At 33.4% G+C, this 16,887-nt stretch overlaps 1 protein-coding gene across 2 annotated transcripts; it reads left to right on the top strand.

Moving 5' to 3' along the window:
- Positions 1 to 325: 325 nt before the first annotated feature.
- LOC115450463 (uridine-cytidine kinase) lies at positions 326 to 15,019 on the top strand. Of its 2 annotated transcripts, XM_030178488.2 has the most exons (7): positions 326 to 472; positions 2,567 to 2,826; positions 3,089 to 3,231; positions 3,974 to 4,071; positions 4,327 to 4,375; positions 10,605 to 10,747; positions 11,080 to 15,019. In XM_030178488.2, the coding sequence occupies exons 1-6, from the start codon at positions 377 to 379 to the stop codon at positions 10,736 to 10,738; spliced, it is 780 nt and encodes a 259-aa protein (XP_030034348.2). In that variant the 5' UTR covers positions 326 to 376; the 3' UTR covers positions 10,739 to 10,747; positions 11,080 to 15,019. The 2 variants fall into 2 exon arrangements, with proteins under 2 accessions (XP_030034348.2, XP_030034347.2); XM_030178487.2 differs by lacking the exons at positions 10,605 to 10,747; positions 11,080 to 15,019 and adding an exon at positions 5,273 to 9,484.
- Positions 15,020 to 16,887: the final 1,868 nt, after the last annotated feature.

Here is a 16,887-nt window from a genome sequence, read left to right as displayed (position 1 = left end):
GAAACTTGTGTACTAGTGAATATATTTTTTAACACTTTTAGAGTCGTAATATTGCAAGGAAATGTGTTGTAACTTACTTCAGCATCAATAAGATTCACGTGAATCCTATTTTTATTATTTATTAAGGGTAGGATTATCTAGGCTCACCAATGTAGGTGAGCCTAGATAATTCTACCCTTAATAATTCATGTCTATTACTGGTATCATTACTGTATTTAATTTGATCTCTGTTTTAAAAGCTACCAAATATCTTAAAATATTTTTACATGTAACATTAATACTAAATGTCAATGTCAGCTGTCTTGCGGGGTCGTGGTTCTGTGCGCAGCGGTTTGTTATTTGTGAAAAATCGTACAGATTAATTTATACACAAAAAATGGCAGAGAAATCTGCTGAATATACGTCCACCAATGGCTTCGAGAGTAAAACACCGTTTTTGATTGGCGTAGCTGGCGGCACTGCTAGTGGAAAGGTGAGTGATGAGCCTCGTGCTTGCATTATCGATTTTTATGTTTCAGATCAGAATTACATAACAAAAATGCGGGAAAATGGACTATCGGCGTACTCTTAGGTCTCGGAATATCTTTAAAACTTTTTGCAGCATATAATCATTGTATTTTATGATGAAATAGGTTAGAAATATGTCATGATTGTTTTAAAGTAAATTGCTGACGACAACAGCAATTAGCGTAATTGAAAGTAATTGCTTGCTTTAGTTAATGAGTAATAAATTTTACACGAATTTACTGGATATAACAGTACGTGAAATTGTTCCATTTCTATTAATAAAATGCATATGCATACCTATCTATGTAAGTAGGTCCACTTTATCTTTATACTTCTTTCAGTAAATATAGTGTGTTATGACATTGCAAATGACATTGAATGTTACTTTTCCCATTAGTAATGCATATAATCTACAACGTTTTAATAATTTTATGTTTATTGTAGTAGAGACTTTGTAAATAATGCTGCCCTGCGTGGCTAAGTGAGTAACACCCAGATACAAAACAATTAGAGTTGAATGTCAGCCTTCATATAATGGAATTGTCATTAGGATTAGACAGGAGGGTGTGTAGACTTTTTATAATCATGCACCATATGAAACACAACCATAATCTATTAAGATAAATAAGTTTTCAAAATGGCTCTACTATTTTTGAAGGGCAATAAATTAATCTTTATTCAATTGATTACAAAATGAGTTTGGATTTTTCAGATAAAAATGTGTCTTATAATGTTTACATTTAGTTTTGGGCAATATGTATGCTATTATATAAAGCTGAAGAGTTTCTTGGTTTGACTGAACAATCTCGGGGAACTACTGGTTCAAATCGAAACATTCTTTAAGTGTTTGATAGCCCATTTATCAAGGAAGGCTATAGGGCATATATCATCACGTAATGACCAAATAGCAGCAGATCATCAATGAAAAATATTGCAAAAAAATATTTTTGTTTCCTTTTGAGCGCTTCTGTTGCGTATGCTAAGTAAACAATTAAGAATACGTAATGAACATGTATGATAAAATGATTCCTCTAAAAATGTTTTAAAAATTCTATATTAAAAAATCTATAATAATATCATAAAGAGGAAAAATTTTTCCTTGCTCTGTTTGGTTTACAATTATGAAAATTATTTCACTAATAGTAAGATAAATTACTTGTGAGAGCTAATTTTATTCCCAGAAAATATAAAGTGAGATTTTTATCCCGGAAAAACTAATCATGCAGGCAGAGCCGTTGGCAAAACTAGTATATTATAAAACAAAGTCCCCCTACCACAAGCATAAACTACCCAACAGATTTCAATAAAATTGTTATGGAGATAGTTTGAGACCCTGGGAAGGACAAAGGCTCTATCCCGGGAATATATACAGTAGGATTTTTATCCTGAAAAACCCCTTCTATGCGGGCAGAGCCTCAAGTAAAAGCTGGTGTAATAAGATTTGTGATATATATACAATGAAATTATTACATTGTATTTCTTTGACGGTTTCATAACAGTTACTACACTACATGTCCTGATAAATGTAATGTAATTAATTAATTGGTTCTCTCAACATCTGCTACAACTTCTTCTGTCTGAGTTATTTCAGCTGAAGTACCGAAATGTGTATCTGTATATGACTAGATAATATTACAATAATTCATAATTAACTATAATATTGAATATAATATATTGTAAGTCTTGATGTCTAAAAACATAGAGCATGTTACAATATGGTAATGCCACTAATAAACCATNATACAAAGAATATAATTGGTTACATAATATGGGTAAAGGTACAAAGCAGTTGCACTTTGTTTGGTTATTAAAAGTATTTTTAACTTTTTTTTTTAATTGCTGACTGGTAAATGTTTACAAAGTTCGCTAGCTTATATCATGTATGCTTATAATTTAATATTATGTTTTTTTTATTGCTATTCTAACTTATAGATATAGCTAGATAGACATTGCAACATAATTTTCCATCTCCTCTTTTGAAAATAAATCACAAATCATCATATCACTATTTTGAGTTAGCAGTGATACTATTTCTCTTCAACACCCTTTATTCTCATAGTCAACAGTATGCCAACGCATAGTGGAGAAGCTCGGCCAGCAGCACAAAGAACAAACCGAGCGTCGCGTGGTTTGCATTAGTCAGGACTCGTTTTACCGCACACTCTCGCCTTCGGAGCGCATGCGCGCCGAGCGTGGACAGTTCAACTTCGACCATCCTGATGCGTTCGACGACAAGAAACTCTTGGCAGTGCTGAAGGACATATTGGCTGGCAAGAAAGTCGAGGTTCCTGAATATGACTACATCACAAACTCTATCAGGTATGTCTTCGTCAATTATATATTATCCAGTATTATAGGCCAGTGAATAAAGTATATTATGCAGCAACTTTAGATGAACTATCTCCATAATAATCGAGCAAATTCTGAAAATATTTTACTAATAGTTTTCGTGGCAATATACAAGCAAAAATTTGCTGTTACAGGTCACTATATTTTATTCTGGAAATATACAACATACAACCTGCAATCTATTACAATGCCATAATTTTGTTAATGTTAATTAAGTATAACTCCTTGACAGCCCACACCGCTCGCACACAATCTACCCTGCAGACGTGGTGCTCATAGAAGGCATCCTGGTGTTTTACTTCCCTGAGGTCCGTGAGTTATTCCACATGAAGCTGTTTGTGGACACTGACTCCGATACCAGGCTCGCCAGGCGCGGTATGTGTTTTTTTTACTGGACGTTATAAGACTAATGAGTGCCTCGGTCGCGTTGTATAACGGTAGGACTACAGTGCTGAAGTCTCGGGTTGGATCCCTGGGTCGGGCTAAGTGATATTTGTTTTTTTTACTTAGTAACAGACCGGAGTCTGGAATTACCCGATGTTACGATAAGCTCGCCCTCTATCATATCATGAGATAGAATACACACGGTGAGAAGTGGTTGCACCTCTGCCTACCCTTTCGGGGATAGAAGGCTTGAATGTAATAAAATAAAACTATTTTGGGGATTTTATCGCGGTTTTATATTTTAATTATCTCCCGACGTTTCGAAGACTTTACAGCCTTCATTATTCAGGAGGGAGGAGGGGTCACTAAGAAAATTAAAATATAAAAACCGCGATATAATCCAAAATTTGTTTAATTTTAATATCTAACATTCGCGTGAGTTTATGTTATAAGACCTAATGTCGTAGGGAGACGAGTACAGTGCTTTGTTATTGACAGTAGGGATGGTGTTGTTCCCATTAATTGGTAATCGTATCACGTGGCACTAGACGAGCCACTTATTCGTCTCGTCATTAATAGAATAAAACAAAAAAATACGGTATATTTTGTAGTTTCTACTCTAGAAGAATCAATAGTTAACCAAACAGGCCCAGAGATTCTATATTGTAGAGTCACGAACCCTTTTTAATCCTCCTCCAAATTCGAGCAATAACATGTGATTCCATCATTCCAGTGCCTCGTGACATAATGGAGCGCGGCAGAGATCTGGAACAGGTGCTCAACCAGTACATGAACTTTGTCAAGCCGGCATTTGAAGAGTTCTGTCTGCCCGTAAGTAATGTTATACATTGCCAAATAAATGTAAAAATAATTGCAAATTATACAAAAAAAATGCCTAAAATTGTTTCATTCAATTGTAATTTGATAAAAATCATTATGCAATCATAAATAAATTAATTATAAAAATTATGTAGAAACCTTTTAACTATATAAAAAATATTTAAAAACAATACTATAATTGACGCAACAAAATTTTAATTAAACTATATTGATTTTGTGAAATAATAAATGTTATATTTTTTACAGACCAAGAAATTTGCTGACGTCATCATACCTCGAGGAGCAGACAATTTGGGTAAGTGCAATAAACTTTACACCACAGTTATAACTCTTGGTGGCCACGACGACACAAAAATCATGTTTCAAATTGCCCTCATGATCTCTGATTTGGAACCCTGAAGTATTTTAGATTTTTTTTATAAAAATCTTTATTATTTGAATATTTGGTTTGATTCTCACGTCGCATTATAATTTGCACGCCCTTTCGCCTCGAATAGCGCCTGTAGTGCAGTATTTTATGCTCGGCAAGGTAGTTCATTCCTTAGAAACGATAGGTTAAAACCAAACAAATATTGTAATAATAATTATTAATAAACTTGCACCAAATCCTATTTTGAAATACATGGCGGTGCGATCATTATACTGGAATTAATGCAGTTTTTTGACACCCCTAGGATATTTTTTTTATTTCTACATTGTCTCTGACATTGGAAATATATCTGTTTCTATTGAACATTTTCCTGTTCGTTCTTGAGGTTTTGGCTCACAGCTATCATGGCCATACACTAAGCCGTAACCTATTACGGAGAGGTTTTACCACATCTAACGACTTAAGTCTTTCAAAGATACTACAAGGCTAATAAACGGAAATACACCAATAAAGTGTTATTGAAAATACATTCGTATAGATATTTTAATGACGTATTTTGTTTGTATTCTATACGATTATGTATCGCGTGATATAAAAAAATATCGGCCAATGCCTTATTATAAAGGTAGTTGTCCGCTCGCTATCCGAGTGATACCGAATGTCCGCGCGTCGAAGGTAAGTGTAAGGTCATAGCCACTGCAACGGGTCACGAAAACAATGCAACCATCGGACAGTTTCCCTTTTGCAGCGGCTATGCTCTTACGTAGCTGCTAAACTGAACTTTATGTGACACGTACGAAGATCCGTTTTCCGTTGTTGCAGTGGCTATTGACCTTATCGTGCATCACATATGGGATATATTGTACAAGAAACGTTCACCGGTAAAGTCGGTAAACGGCACGTGCAACGGGCACCACGACGTGGACGAGGGCAGCGGTCGCAGGATGTCCGGCAGTTCCGAAGACACGCTCAGTCGATAGTCGCGGCGATGCGCCGGATACTGTTGTGATCGAGACCGGCTCGCCGAGCCGCCGACGAACGCTTCGATGTTACTTTGTAGGGTAAGATGTGCATTTGTTTCGTTTTAAGTTTGACCCTTGTAATGTTATTTTGCTTTTACTATGCGTACCAGTGGCGATGGGTGGAATTTTCTGAAAGCGAACCCGATACAATATAGGTACAAATATGTAGAGATGCGGTCTGCAAATTGTTCTAATAAAATACGAAAGGGGAGCCGGCGAGTCGGGTTATATGGACCTTTCGCCACTGATGTGTACTCAGTTTAATGTATACCTTATATCGATATCATTAAAGAAGTATTTTACAAAATCTCATTATGGTATGAAACTGAGTGCAGTGTAATAATAGTACGGCAACAATATCGTCAATAAATAGTTACTGACCTTATAAATAATATTACGTATATTGTTTTGATACAGTATATACTTTGTTCTCAAACGGCCGGTCTCAATAACTTACTAAATATAACTGGAGTTTGCTATCTCATTCGACAGTAAAAGTTACGGTAACTGTTACTGCTGTTTCAATATCGCGTAACTAGTGCACCGGTCGAAGTGTTTTATTTTTGCAATGAGTACTAGTAACAGTATGTTTTAATTTCTTTTTATTGAATTTGTACTTTTGAGTTTACAACTATAATTCTTTACTATATTATTACATTCGATTTAACGTAAAACAATTTAAATAACTTACTGCATAGATTATTATAACAATGACTAATAACTCTATGTTGATCTTTGGCAACAAAATGCATCAATGACAGTAATTATATTCGGACCTCCGATAGATAGCTAAACTTCACGGATAAGGTATTCCTATCTTAGTTTATAGAAACGCAGATAATAATAATAGCATTTCAACTGTTTATGTCAGTAAGATATTGAGACCGGCTGATAGTACGTCAGGTCTCGATCACAAAAGTAACAGAGTCGAACTCTGGCAACTGTTGGGTACAATATGTACCCATACCTGTAGTTTATTTTATGTTGTGGCCTCATATTTACCCAGTGTAAGCGATGGGCACCCCAGACGTTATATAGTTTTTCTTTTAATTAAAAAAATGTTAATTGCGCCTGAAATATTCTGCTTTTAATGTGACTTATATCCGAAAAAAAGAGGATGATATATATTTCAATAATAGTGCTAGTTTATACAGAACTAGTTTATTTCGAATTGGCATAAAATATGTAAAAAAGGTATTTTTTCTAATATGATCTTGAGTGCCCTCGCCATGTCTCCAATATATTCAAATATTTCCTATTTAGTTAAGTTCCAATACTTATTGTAATAAGGCTGACGCTTTAAAAAGCATGTAGTTTAAGTAAGAATCCATAGAACAGTGTTCCATTTCAAAGCGAAGGAATAAAAATACATGATGGTATATTCTCATGCTAAAATAAATATAATTAGAAACAAAATGAATTTCCTAATCGTTCAATATCTAATAACCATTTGAGTAATTGCTATTTTGTATGATTATGTCCTATGCTTAAATAATGAATTTTAAAGATCCTGATAACTGATACATTTATTTTGCACTAATATACTTATAATAGTTTAATTAATATAGCTGGCCAGCAGTTTGATGAATCATAAAAATACTTTCCATACCTACTGAATTTTTATGACTTACGCTCGTTATTTTCTAATTTGTAAATAATTCACCGAATTACAATCCCATAATATAGTGTCTTCAGTATTCTTTATGGCATATTTTAAATCGTCAAATATTTTGTATACTTGGTTTCGTAACACAAAATATAAATGTTATACTATTTTCACTTATTTGTTGTAATACTGACATTTTATTCAACTGTAGTTCAAGTTCAAGTGGTGGATTTGTAATATAAAAGGGGTCCCATGACCCCCAATGACGGAATCGTAAAATGTTTTATGTTTCGAAATTGACTTACAGTTGCATTTTATTTATTAACTAGACTGGATGAATATTGTTCTTCCCATTTTCATGTTGTGTTAAAAAAAATTGTTACCAAGCATTTATTCGGTGCTTTTCAATTGTTCAGTACGAAGATTGTACGTGCAATGTTTTAATTACGCTCCGTTTATTATTTAAAATTAACTTGGATATTATTCGAGTAATAGGATTGGTCCCAACTTCTATATCAGAAGTGAAATTATGCAATTAGATAAAATTACTATTATGAGAAACGATATAGTATTTGTATTAATTGCATTCTCTTGTTAATGGAAATATTTGCATTTTTCTAGTGTTTCCTAGATTGATCATCATGTCTAGACGAATACACTAGGTTCTATACTAAACAAGTGGTTTTGAAGACTGGGGAAGCCTATCATTACTCATTTGATATTTAATCAAACATATAGTAACAAATAAGCGGATGTAACCTATGTTCTACATTGTTATTGACATATAGATGAATTAGTTGGTGTAAAATTATTTTTTTTGCAACGCACAAATACACTTTATCAGTGGTTCTCGAAGTTGAAAACTTTGAACATCTCGGCATAATTTAAAAAGAGATTATTTAAAACTAATTCCCGCAATAACAAGCTAGTTTCAAAACACAGTAAGGTAAAATATTTGACCGAAGGATGTCTGGTAAATATTATTGCAAAGGTCCGTTAAACATTTGGGAACCATTGAACTTTGTCAATTTGCTACTGCCTCAGTATTTTCCATTATAAAAGTAGACACTGAATGTACTATAAGAATTACTGATAACAACAGGCGCGGATCTAGGGGAATATCGTAGGGGCGTGACCCAATAGTTGACTATTTCGTTTTTGTCTTTTTTCACTTCATCCATAATTATGAAAGGATTAAGAATTCCATGAGTACGTATCCTTACATATACATTGCATAATGTCTTCCGCAATATAATTTAACAGTCAAACAATCGATGTAATTTTTTTACCCCCAAGTTTCAACCCTGAATTCGCGCCTGTCCCACAGACTGATACAACACGAAGAAGACTAAAAGTAATTGTTTCTTTTCGAATAACAGTGATACTGATTGTTAAAATTAGTCAAGTTACCAAATTGTGTAAAAACGTGTTCTGTTTCTTTGGATTTAATTCTTCCTTTAACATTATCGTGTTTAGATCTACGTTAGATGTCATAAATTAGTTTAAGTTTACTAGTAGCTTAGTATAATGAATTTACAAAAAAATATCCCAGTGGTTAAGGTATTAACATGTTGCCCCAATTTTTCGTCGTATTAGTCATTAATTTGAGGAGGTATATGTAAACATTGTAAACAAACTTAATCCAGCCCTGTGATGGTTATAGTTGAAACAGGTTACGTGATAAATTCCATTGATTGTGTGATAAAATTGATTAAGGAAATTGTTGAAAAATGTAAAAAAATATATAGATTTAATAATATCGCTTTTATTGTAATTGGTAAAATGTATAGGCGTTGCTTTGTCTAATATATTAATGCATTTTTTTTTTTTTTTCACTTCCCAAAACTTGTAGTTTTTAGGCCATTTACGCTATAGTAATTTTAAATCTGTTCAGTTATTGCACACCATGTATAAAATTATTTTATTCGAATTTCGAATTGCACAACTGTCTTTCAGCTTTCGCATTTCTCAAAGCATTTATGTTAATCGAAAAATATAAAAACGAATTTATTATTATCGATATAAGTTTATAATCTATGTCCGGCACAAACTTGGTAAACATCAGTGATGTATTTAAAAGTATAGATTCGCCATTAACATGCGCAATCTCAACATCAGAAATTGTTCTAATTGGGACGGTTTCATACTCCACTTACAGATAGCTGTCTTTTTTGTTTGTACTGGTTTAATGACGTCATCTGTCACATGACACGTCAGAATCTGCATGTGTGCGTACGGAACACTCGTTTGATTTGTAGGGTATGGCGTATTTATACCTTTGAATAATCATTGGTTTACATTAATTAAATGTATTATTCGTTGTGGGACTTTTTCACTTGTAATAAGGAAGCAATTCCTTAACGTAGTTATATTGTAAAGTAATAAAGTGTTTGCAAAGTGTTTTTATTGTTTGTTTTATTATTTTATTTATTTTTGGTAAAGAGTACCTACTGTTTATTTTGGCCTCCGATTTTGAGTCACATATTTAACTAATTATATAGAAAGTAATTGAAATAATAAGAAGTGAAAGTCTAACTTAGCTAAATAAACAGATATAATATCTATCTTCTAAAATTCAGTAATATACGACTTTTTTGTAAGAATAATATAAGGCGTGGCTTGGGAAAACAGCACTCGTATATAAATATCACAGATTTTTCTCTAACCACCGACGTCACGTATTCTTAATTCTACTGGTATACAACTAAAAAATCTATCACTTAATTTATTAAAAGCATTATTCACTGTATACCCGTTTTTATTTGTAGCAATATGCTATTTTCTTCTCTTTTTACATGGCTTTATTACAGGTTTTAATGGGTTGGATTCGAACCAAATACCTTTTATATCTGAAACCATGAGTTTAACATATCAGCTGTAGCTGCTCCAGGCAGGCTAACCAAATTGAGTATCCTTTAATATGGCAAGAAATTATTTTGAAAATAGATAAATGCGAAAGATATAATATAACCTATCGTCCAGACATGTTCAAATTTTATATTTATTCGTGTCGATATGGGAATCGAACCAGCAACCCCTTCAATGTCAAAAATTTGTCGATGACCCGTCCACTTGTTGACTATGTGTTTCGACAAATTAGATGAAGAGGTTCAAGGACTTAAAGAATATCAAGATGATTAAATGTGACTTAAAATGTGTCTTCCGCTTATAGCCGAAGTTCGCTTACAGATCAAGTCGGTCATCAGATAATGGTCGCCTCGTATGAATATCGTTATTTAAAAAAATATTCTCCAAACTAGCTCCTTCACCGAGAAGCGGTACGGTTAATGCTTCAGGCTACAGTGCCTTGAATCCTTTTTAATTTCAACGCTCGAAACTAAAATCGGAATGTCATAATTTTCAAGTGTAAACTTCGAAATGTATGGACACATTTTAAAGAGGTTTTTTTTAAAGCTAATAATTATAAGCTAAATTATTTGAACATCAATTTTTTGAATTAAATAAAAAAAAAGAAGAATTACTAAAATATAATAAGAATTACTAAAATGCTTTTTTTCTGTTCCAGTGGCAATCGATCTAATCGTGCAGCACATCTCTGATTACCTGAAGAGAAGTCCGAGCGAGAAGCCGGAGTTCGCAAGTGTGCCCTCAGTGTCGGACAGCCCGCACAGGAGCGGCAAGAGCGGCCGGCCACATTAGACAATTTAGGTAGCAACTTTTAATTTTTATTCTACAGTCGTTTACCCAAATAAAATTTCACGTTTATAGTTCAGTTAGAATCGTTATTCCACAATTTCTGCAGGCTAGCTTTTGCGTTGACTGCGACGATAGTCAATGTATAAAAATTACTGTGAGTCAGTAAGTTGTAAATATTTCAAAAAGATTATAACAAGTTGGTAATTGTTAGTTGAAAAAAGTTTTTTTTTTAATCTAATTTGAAGCTGGTGCTTGACTTGCTGTAGTCAGTAAGTCACTTTTAGTATTACTTTTTTGGTTTCCTTAATTGTAATAATTTATTAAGTAGTGCTTTCTTGTTATAGGTAATATAACCAAATGAGGGAGAGAAGACAGCAATAACAAGAAGGAATTAGGAAAGAATTAGGGAGTATTCAAAAGCCGAGGAAGATGCTACAATTTTTATTATCATAGCGGACACTGTAGTCGACGCGGCGGGAGCGTGGCTTTAACTCACTGTAGGTTAAGTGTTACCACACACAGCCAATTTCTTCATAAACAATAAAAGCCGTACAACCCGTAAGCCGGCTTGAAACAGGCCAGCATAATTGTGCCGACTGGCGATGGGTAATCATTTCTCATCAGTCGATACTCTATCTCCGGTTACAGTAGTGCATTGGGGACACTGCCCTGTCTTTAACAAAAGGCATACCCGTATAGTAGATAAGACGATAATTGCCATTGAAGAAATTGGCTGTAGATATTTTTCGTCTTACAATATCTGCGTAGTATAACATAGACAATATATTCCTGTGGTTTTAAATAGCTTTTAAGGTAAGTCTGGGCCGCCTAAACTATGGCACAAATTGCGTTTTAGTATCACCACGTTTCCGTCACCCATCACGGCGCATGCAATATTGAACCTTTGTCTATAGAGTATAGAGGTGTCCGTCGGTAAGTACTGAACGGATTTTAACGCGTTTCTGCGCTTTCAGACTTTTAGACAAAATATCATAGGGCTGAGATTTATCAAATAAATTTCAATTTAACTTATTTATATTTCGAAAACCATTTTATTTTTTTTATTTAATAATGATCTATCTAAGGATTGATTTGAAAAAAGAACTGCGTGAAACAAATTGTACTTTACTTTTTATTAGTTGAACTTCGATGCAGTTGATTTTGTAAACTTTAGCCTAGGAAGCGGACAGAAGCTAGTGAAGAGTTTTATTCTCAAACTTTTTCGCATATCTAATAATGTACCTAATTCTACTGAAATTTTTAAACAAATTCAACTAGTCATTCAATTTATGGATTGTATATAGCGTGCTCAAAGGCATACGTACTTATATCGATGTAAGTAGATAAAATGATTTCACGTTGATGATCTATTTTATAAAATTTATTTTTAAATGAATATTTTCAAACTGACGTGCACTAGTCAGATTTATATTGGATTGTTAAGATAAAAATAGAGGCTGTTTTTTCAATTATCGTATTTAATACGACATATTTTTTGTATTGTTAGAAAATGTAAGGCTTGTGCTGCACGTTTCGCGTGACGGTATTTTTTTGTTTTTTATTTTGATGTGACTTTGCCATTGGCATTACATATTGATAATTGAATTTTGTAAATTACTAATCTGTTCATAATTGATCGCGTAAAAATACCAAGTGTAAGTACGGCTGGTCTGTTTGAATTAATTTCATGACGCTGCGGAATACGCACCGTTGTGAACAGAGAGACCACGGATTCTATCCTCAATAATGCAGATATTCGTGTGTTTTGCATATTTTCTACGATTTAGCTGCTGTCGAACAGAAAGTCTGTTGTCTCTAATGGCAACATGATTCTTGGTTTAGATGTAAGAGCAGGATTAGCGTTTTATTTTTGTTTTTTATAATCAGAGAAAACTACCTTACTATGTGCGCTATTTGACCGAATTGACTTTATTTTTCAATGATTGACTTTTAATAATTTGGAAACTATATGCCGAGACTAATCAATAAAAAAATAATATTAACTATTTAGTGAAACAGTATAAAATGTTCGAAAATACGAATATTCCACGTATATCACATCAACCAAAATTCCATCGTGATACATGAATTACATTGATGTGTACTCAGCCCAAAGTTTATACAACAGTTACCATGTTTGTGAGTTTTAGGTTAATTCTTGAAGATTGGTTTGTTGCGTTTATGGTTTCGTCTTGTGGCTGGCGCTTCATTCAGGATGCAAGTGTGATCTGGCATGACACGCCTTAATATATTAGAAGTTTAGATATAACGGGAGGCAGCAGTATATTTAAGCGTTTTTTATCGCTGCTACGTTACTCATTAGGTTCTAGGTCTCTCGATTGCGAGATTCCTGATATATAGCAACCAATGCTCTTTTTCTGCTGTCGAGTAGAATAGCAAAAACAATAAAAGTGAATGGACCTTGCCTGGAATACAACTGTTATGTTTATTTTTTGTACTTTAATTTGTTCGCGTTGAAGAAATACTTAGTGCCTTACTAATTGTATGCATCTGTCATAGTTATAAAATGTGTAATCTTGTTTCTTCTGACGTTAAATGTCACTCTACACAAGACAAAATAATATATAGCTATCAAAGATGTATACAACGTTTATTCATTGGCCAATAATATTTATCTCTCTCAATGTAATAGATTTTTTTAACGCGAATCAGATTTATATAGATATAAACATATATTGTGCTATTAGAAAAGATTCCAGGCATTACCCACAAAGCGGTGCTTAATATTTGATTATAAAAATGTTAAATTTTGCCATACCGTCTCTTAGGTTAGGGTTTTTGTGTTAACATGAATGAGTTAGTTAGTGTCATGACGCCTTTATCATAAGGCCTAGTTTAGACGATGCCGTTTTTTTTGTGCGGTGATAGGTCTCTCGTATGCAAGGGTCCGTCTATGTAGGTAGCACCGTCAAGTATATTTCTACCGCCTATTTTTTATAGCACCTATAGGCAACAAACCGATATATATCGTTTATTTCATTTTCGTATCAATAGCGATTAGTATGAATCGTTGTATTAAGGTTTGAATAGGCTATATGAAATTTTACATCTAAGCTCTCTAATTAGAGAACGCTACCTACTTTGTTATAAAAACGACTCCTCTTTAAGTCTTAGTCAGGATATAAAAAAAACAAGTACTTATATGCTCTATATATACACCACTAGAAATTTGCGAGGGAGTTATGAAAGCCTTTGCTCTTTCATAAATGAACTAACTATGCATTTGAATGTTCTCATCTGATATTATAGAAGGCATCGTCTAAATAAGGCCTAATATACCAAAGAACAATAGTAAATGTATTAATATAGTTTACATATTTGTTTGTTTCCGCGCTTTTTATTCGTTAATTTGTTATCCTATTAATGTGCTTTTAGTGTCGTAACTAAAGCCTAGGTTATACGATGTTCAGAAGCGTTTCTCGCATGATAGAGACGAGGCGATAAAGAACTCTCGTATGTGACATTCACATTTATGAGTTTAAAAGGAATTCGGATATTGAATAAAAAACGGTAAATTGAATTCTATAAGGACAATAACGAGATTTCTGATCCTTTCTCGTATCTGTGTTGCGAGAAAATGAGACTTAATTGACTATTATATGTTATATGTTAAATTAACAAATTTAAATGACGTTCAAAATGTAATTTAATTTATTTATTAGCGATATTGCATAAAATTGTTTATTTATTTCTATGTTAAGTAGTATAGATGGCAGTGATTTAAATTGTTTTGGGAAGGACCCCATTCTTTATTTATTCTGACATTAAAGTTAAGTATAATGTTGCATTTTGAGTCCCATAGTATAAGTTTTTGAAACATATTTAAATATAATGTATTAACTCAATAGAGTTTTAGTTATCAATGAATTTATTTTAATCATAGCCACTTGATCCGTCTGCGCTGCACTTATTTAAAATGTTGATAAAAATATAATGAATAATGGTATTCATTGTGTGAGACATCTTTCCATTTGTTGTTAAATTAGAACTACATAATTCTTCCTATAGCAATAGAGAAACCCTAAATTGTTCAGAATAACAAACCCTTTTTCATATCACAGCTGTGTAGTTGCCATTTGTTTTTAGAATATTAAAATTTTGACCTACTCTAGTATTTGGTTCTCTTGTACATTAAGTGGATGACGTCTGAAGCTCGTGCTCATCACTGCATCAGTATTCGGCCGCTGCGAACAGAACGTTCAGTCTACACAAATATATTGTACAAAATGTTATTTTTTAATAAATGCTATTTTATTAGTTTTATGATGCGTTTTTTTTATTATTTCTAAGTTATGCTAATTTAAATAATTATAATGCTCATTTGGAATGCACCAACAATAAAACAAAATCACAATTAAAACGCAATTTATTATCGGTATACAATCTTCTGTACAATACAAGCCAGACATTATCCAAATCTATTTGGTCGATGAAGTTAATGAGATACAAATATACAAGAAATAGATATCAAGCAAATAAAGTTATTTAAAACAGAACGAATTCATATTTTTAATGCCGTTACCCGTGTCTAGATATCTGATTAGGTTGTATTGTCGATAGTTTAGATATAAAAAATAAAAAAAATACTCGCCTTATAAAATCATTCACCACTTATATGATTATTTATACTCGATTGTTTATTACCTGACTACTTTCTAGTTTCTTACGGACTGCCGAGACGAATGTCCGCAGGTTCAAATCCCAAGGGCACACACCTCTGACTTTTCTAAAAAATCATGTGTGTATTCATTGCGAATTTATCGTTCGCTTTAACGATGAAGGAAAACATCGTGAGGAAACCTGCACATCTGAGAAGTTCTCTATAGGAATTTCGAAGGTGTGTGAAGTCTACCAATCCGCACTAGGCCAGCGTGGTGGACTAAGGCCTAATCCCTCTCAGTAATAGAGGAGGCCCGTGCTCAGCAGTGGGCAAGTATTTTACAGGGCTGATATTATTATTATTAAAATCATTCGCAGAGATAAATTGGTACCATAAAAATTTTGATAGTTCCCTGAAGAACTGAAATTACTTGACCCAGGCCGGTAGTGATCAACATTCCTAACCCCTAAAATTAGGCAAGTTATACCGCTCGAGTATCAGCCTACACTAAAGGCTGCAATAAAATACCGATAACTGTGACGAGTTCCCAACTTGGATTTAGTCTAAGCTAAGGCATAACTCCTTGTGGATACAGAATTTTAAAATACCACTGGATTTTATGAGACCAAGTAAAACCGAGCAGCAATTTTTCCCTGGCTGAACTATTCACATGTTTTTTTTAAATAAATATTTGAATCGAAAATACAAATACAGACATCAACGTAGTACTAGCATCATCTAGAAAACAATTGTTACGTCGTTTATATTATACACTATATTTATAATAAATTGTCCTACTTACTATGTAACAATATGTATAGTACAGGAATACATCGCTGATCACAAAACGTCACACTCAATACGTACCAAAATACTGCTTGGACTATTTATACATTAAGTAAGAATTGAGATTAAGTACCCACCTTTCATCATGCAAATTAATTTATTAAAACTAAAGTGTCGGCATCTTCTGGACTCAAGGTATCATACGATGCACCCTGTTGGTCCAATAGATGATGCAGTGGACGATGACACGATGATCCATTTATTGCAGTAGTTTATACTCATCAGAAATCATGATAAATTGAGTCGATACCTTTGCCCGATAGTTATCATGGGTGTACATAGGGCAGAGGCAGTTTATGCCCCCTAGGAACATCTTTACCCACCCTAGAAAATGTGCATAGCTACGCCAAAGATAGATATTATAAAATAGTAATCTATATATATAAAAGTGAATCCCTATTTCCCTTGGGCACGCCATCACGCGTGAACGACTGGACCTATTTCACTAATTTCTATTTGTTGTGTTTGTTATTGTCAGAAGGTTTTTATGAAAGAAATTCAAAAAAATGCGCGGAAAATTAGAAAATTTAGTTAAACTTAACGAAAAAATATTTTTACATACTTTACTGTCAGTGGTTTGAAATAACTGTCAGCGATCGTCAGAATGCGCGCGTGCATACATAGTTAAGACAGGACAACGTCTGTCGGGTCAACTAGTACAAACTAAAATACAGATAGATTTTGT

The sequence above is a fragment of the Manduca sexta genome, chromosome 28, assembly GCF_014839805.1.
Source record: "Manduca sexta isolate Smith_Timp_Sample1 chromosome 28, JHU_Msex_v1.0, whole genome shotgun sequence".
Lineage (NCBI taxonomy): Eukaryota > Metazoa > Arthropoda > Insecta > Lepidoptera > Sphingidae > Manduca > Manduca sexta.
Note: the sequence above shows the minus strand (reverse complement) of the source record. Positions and strands in the feature narration are given on the sequence as shown.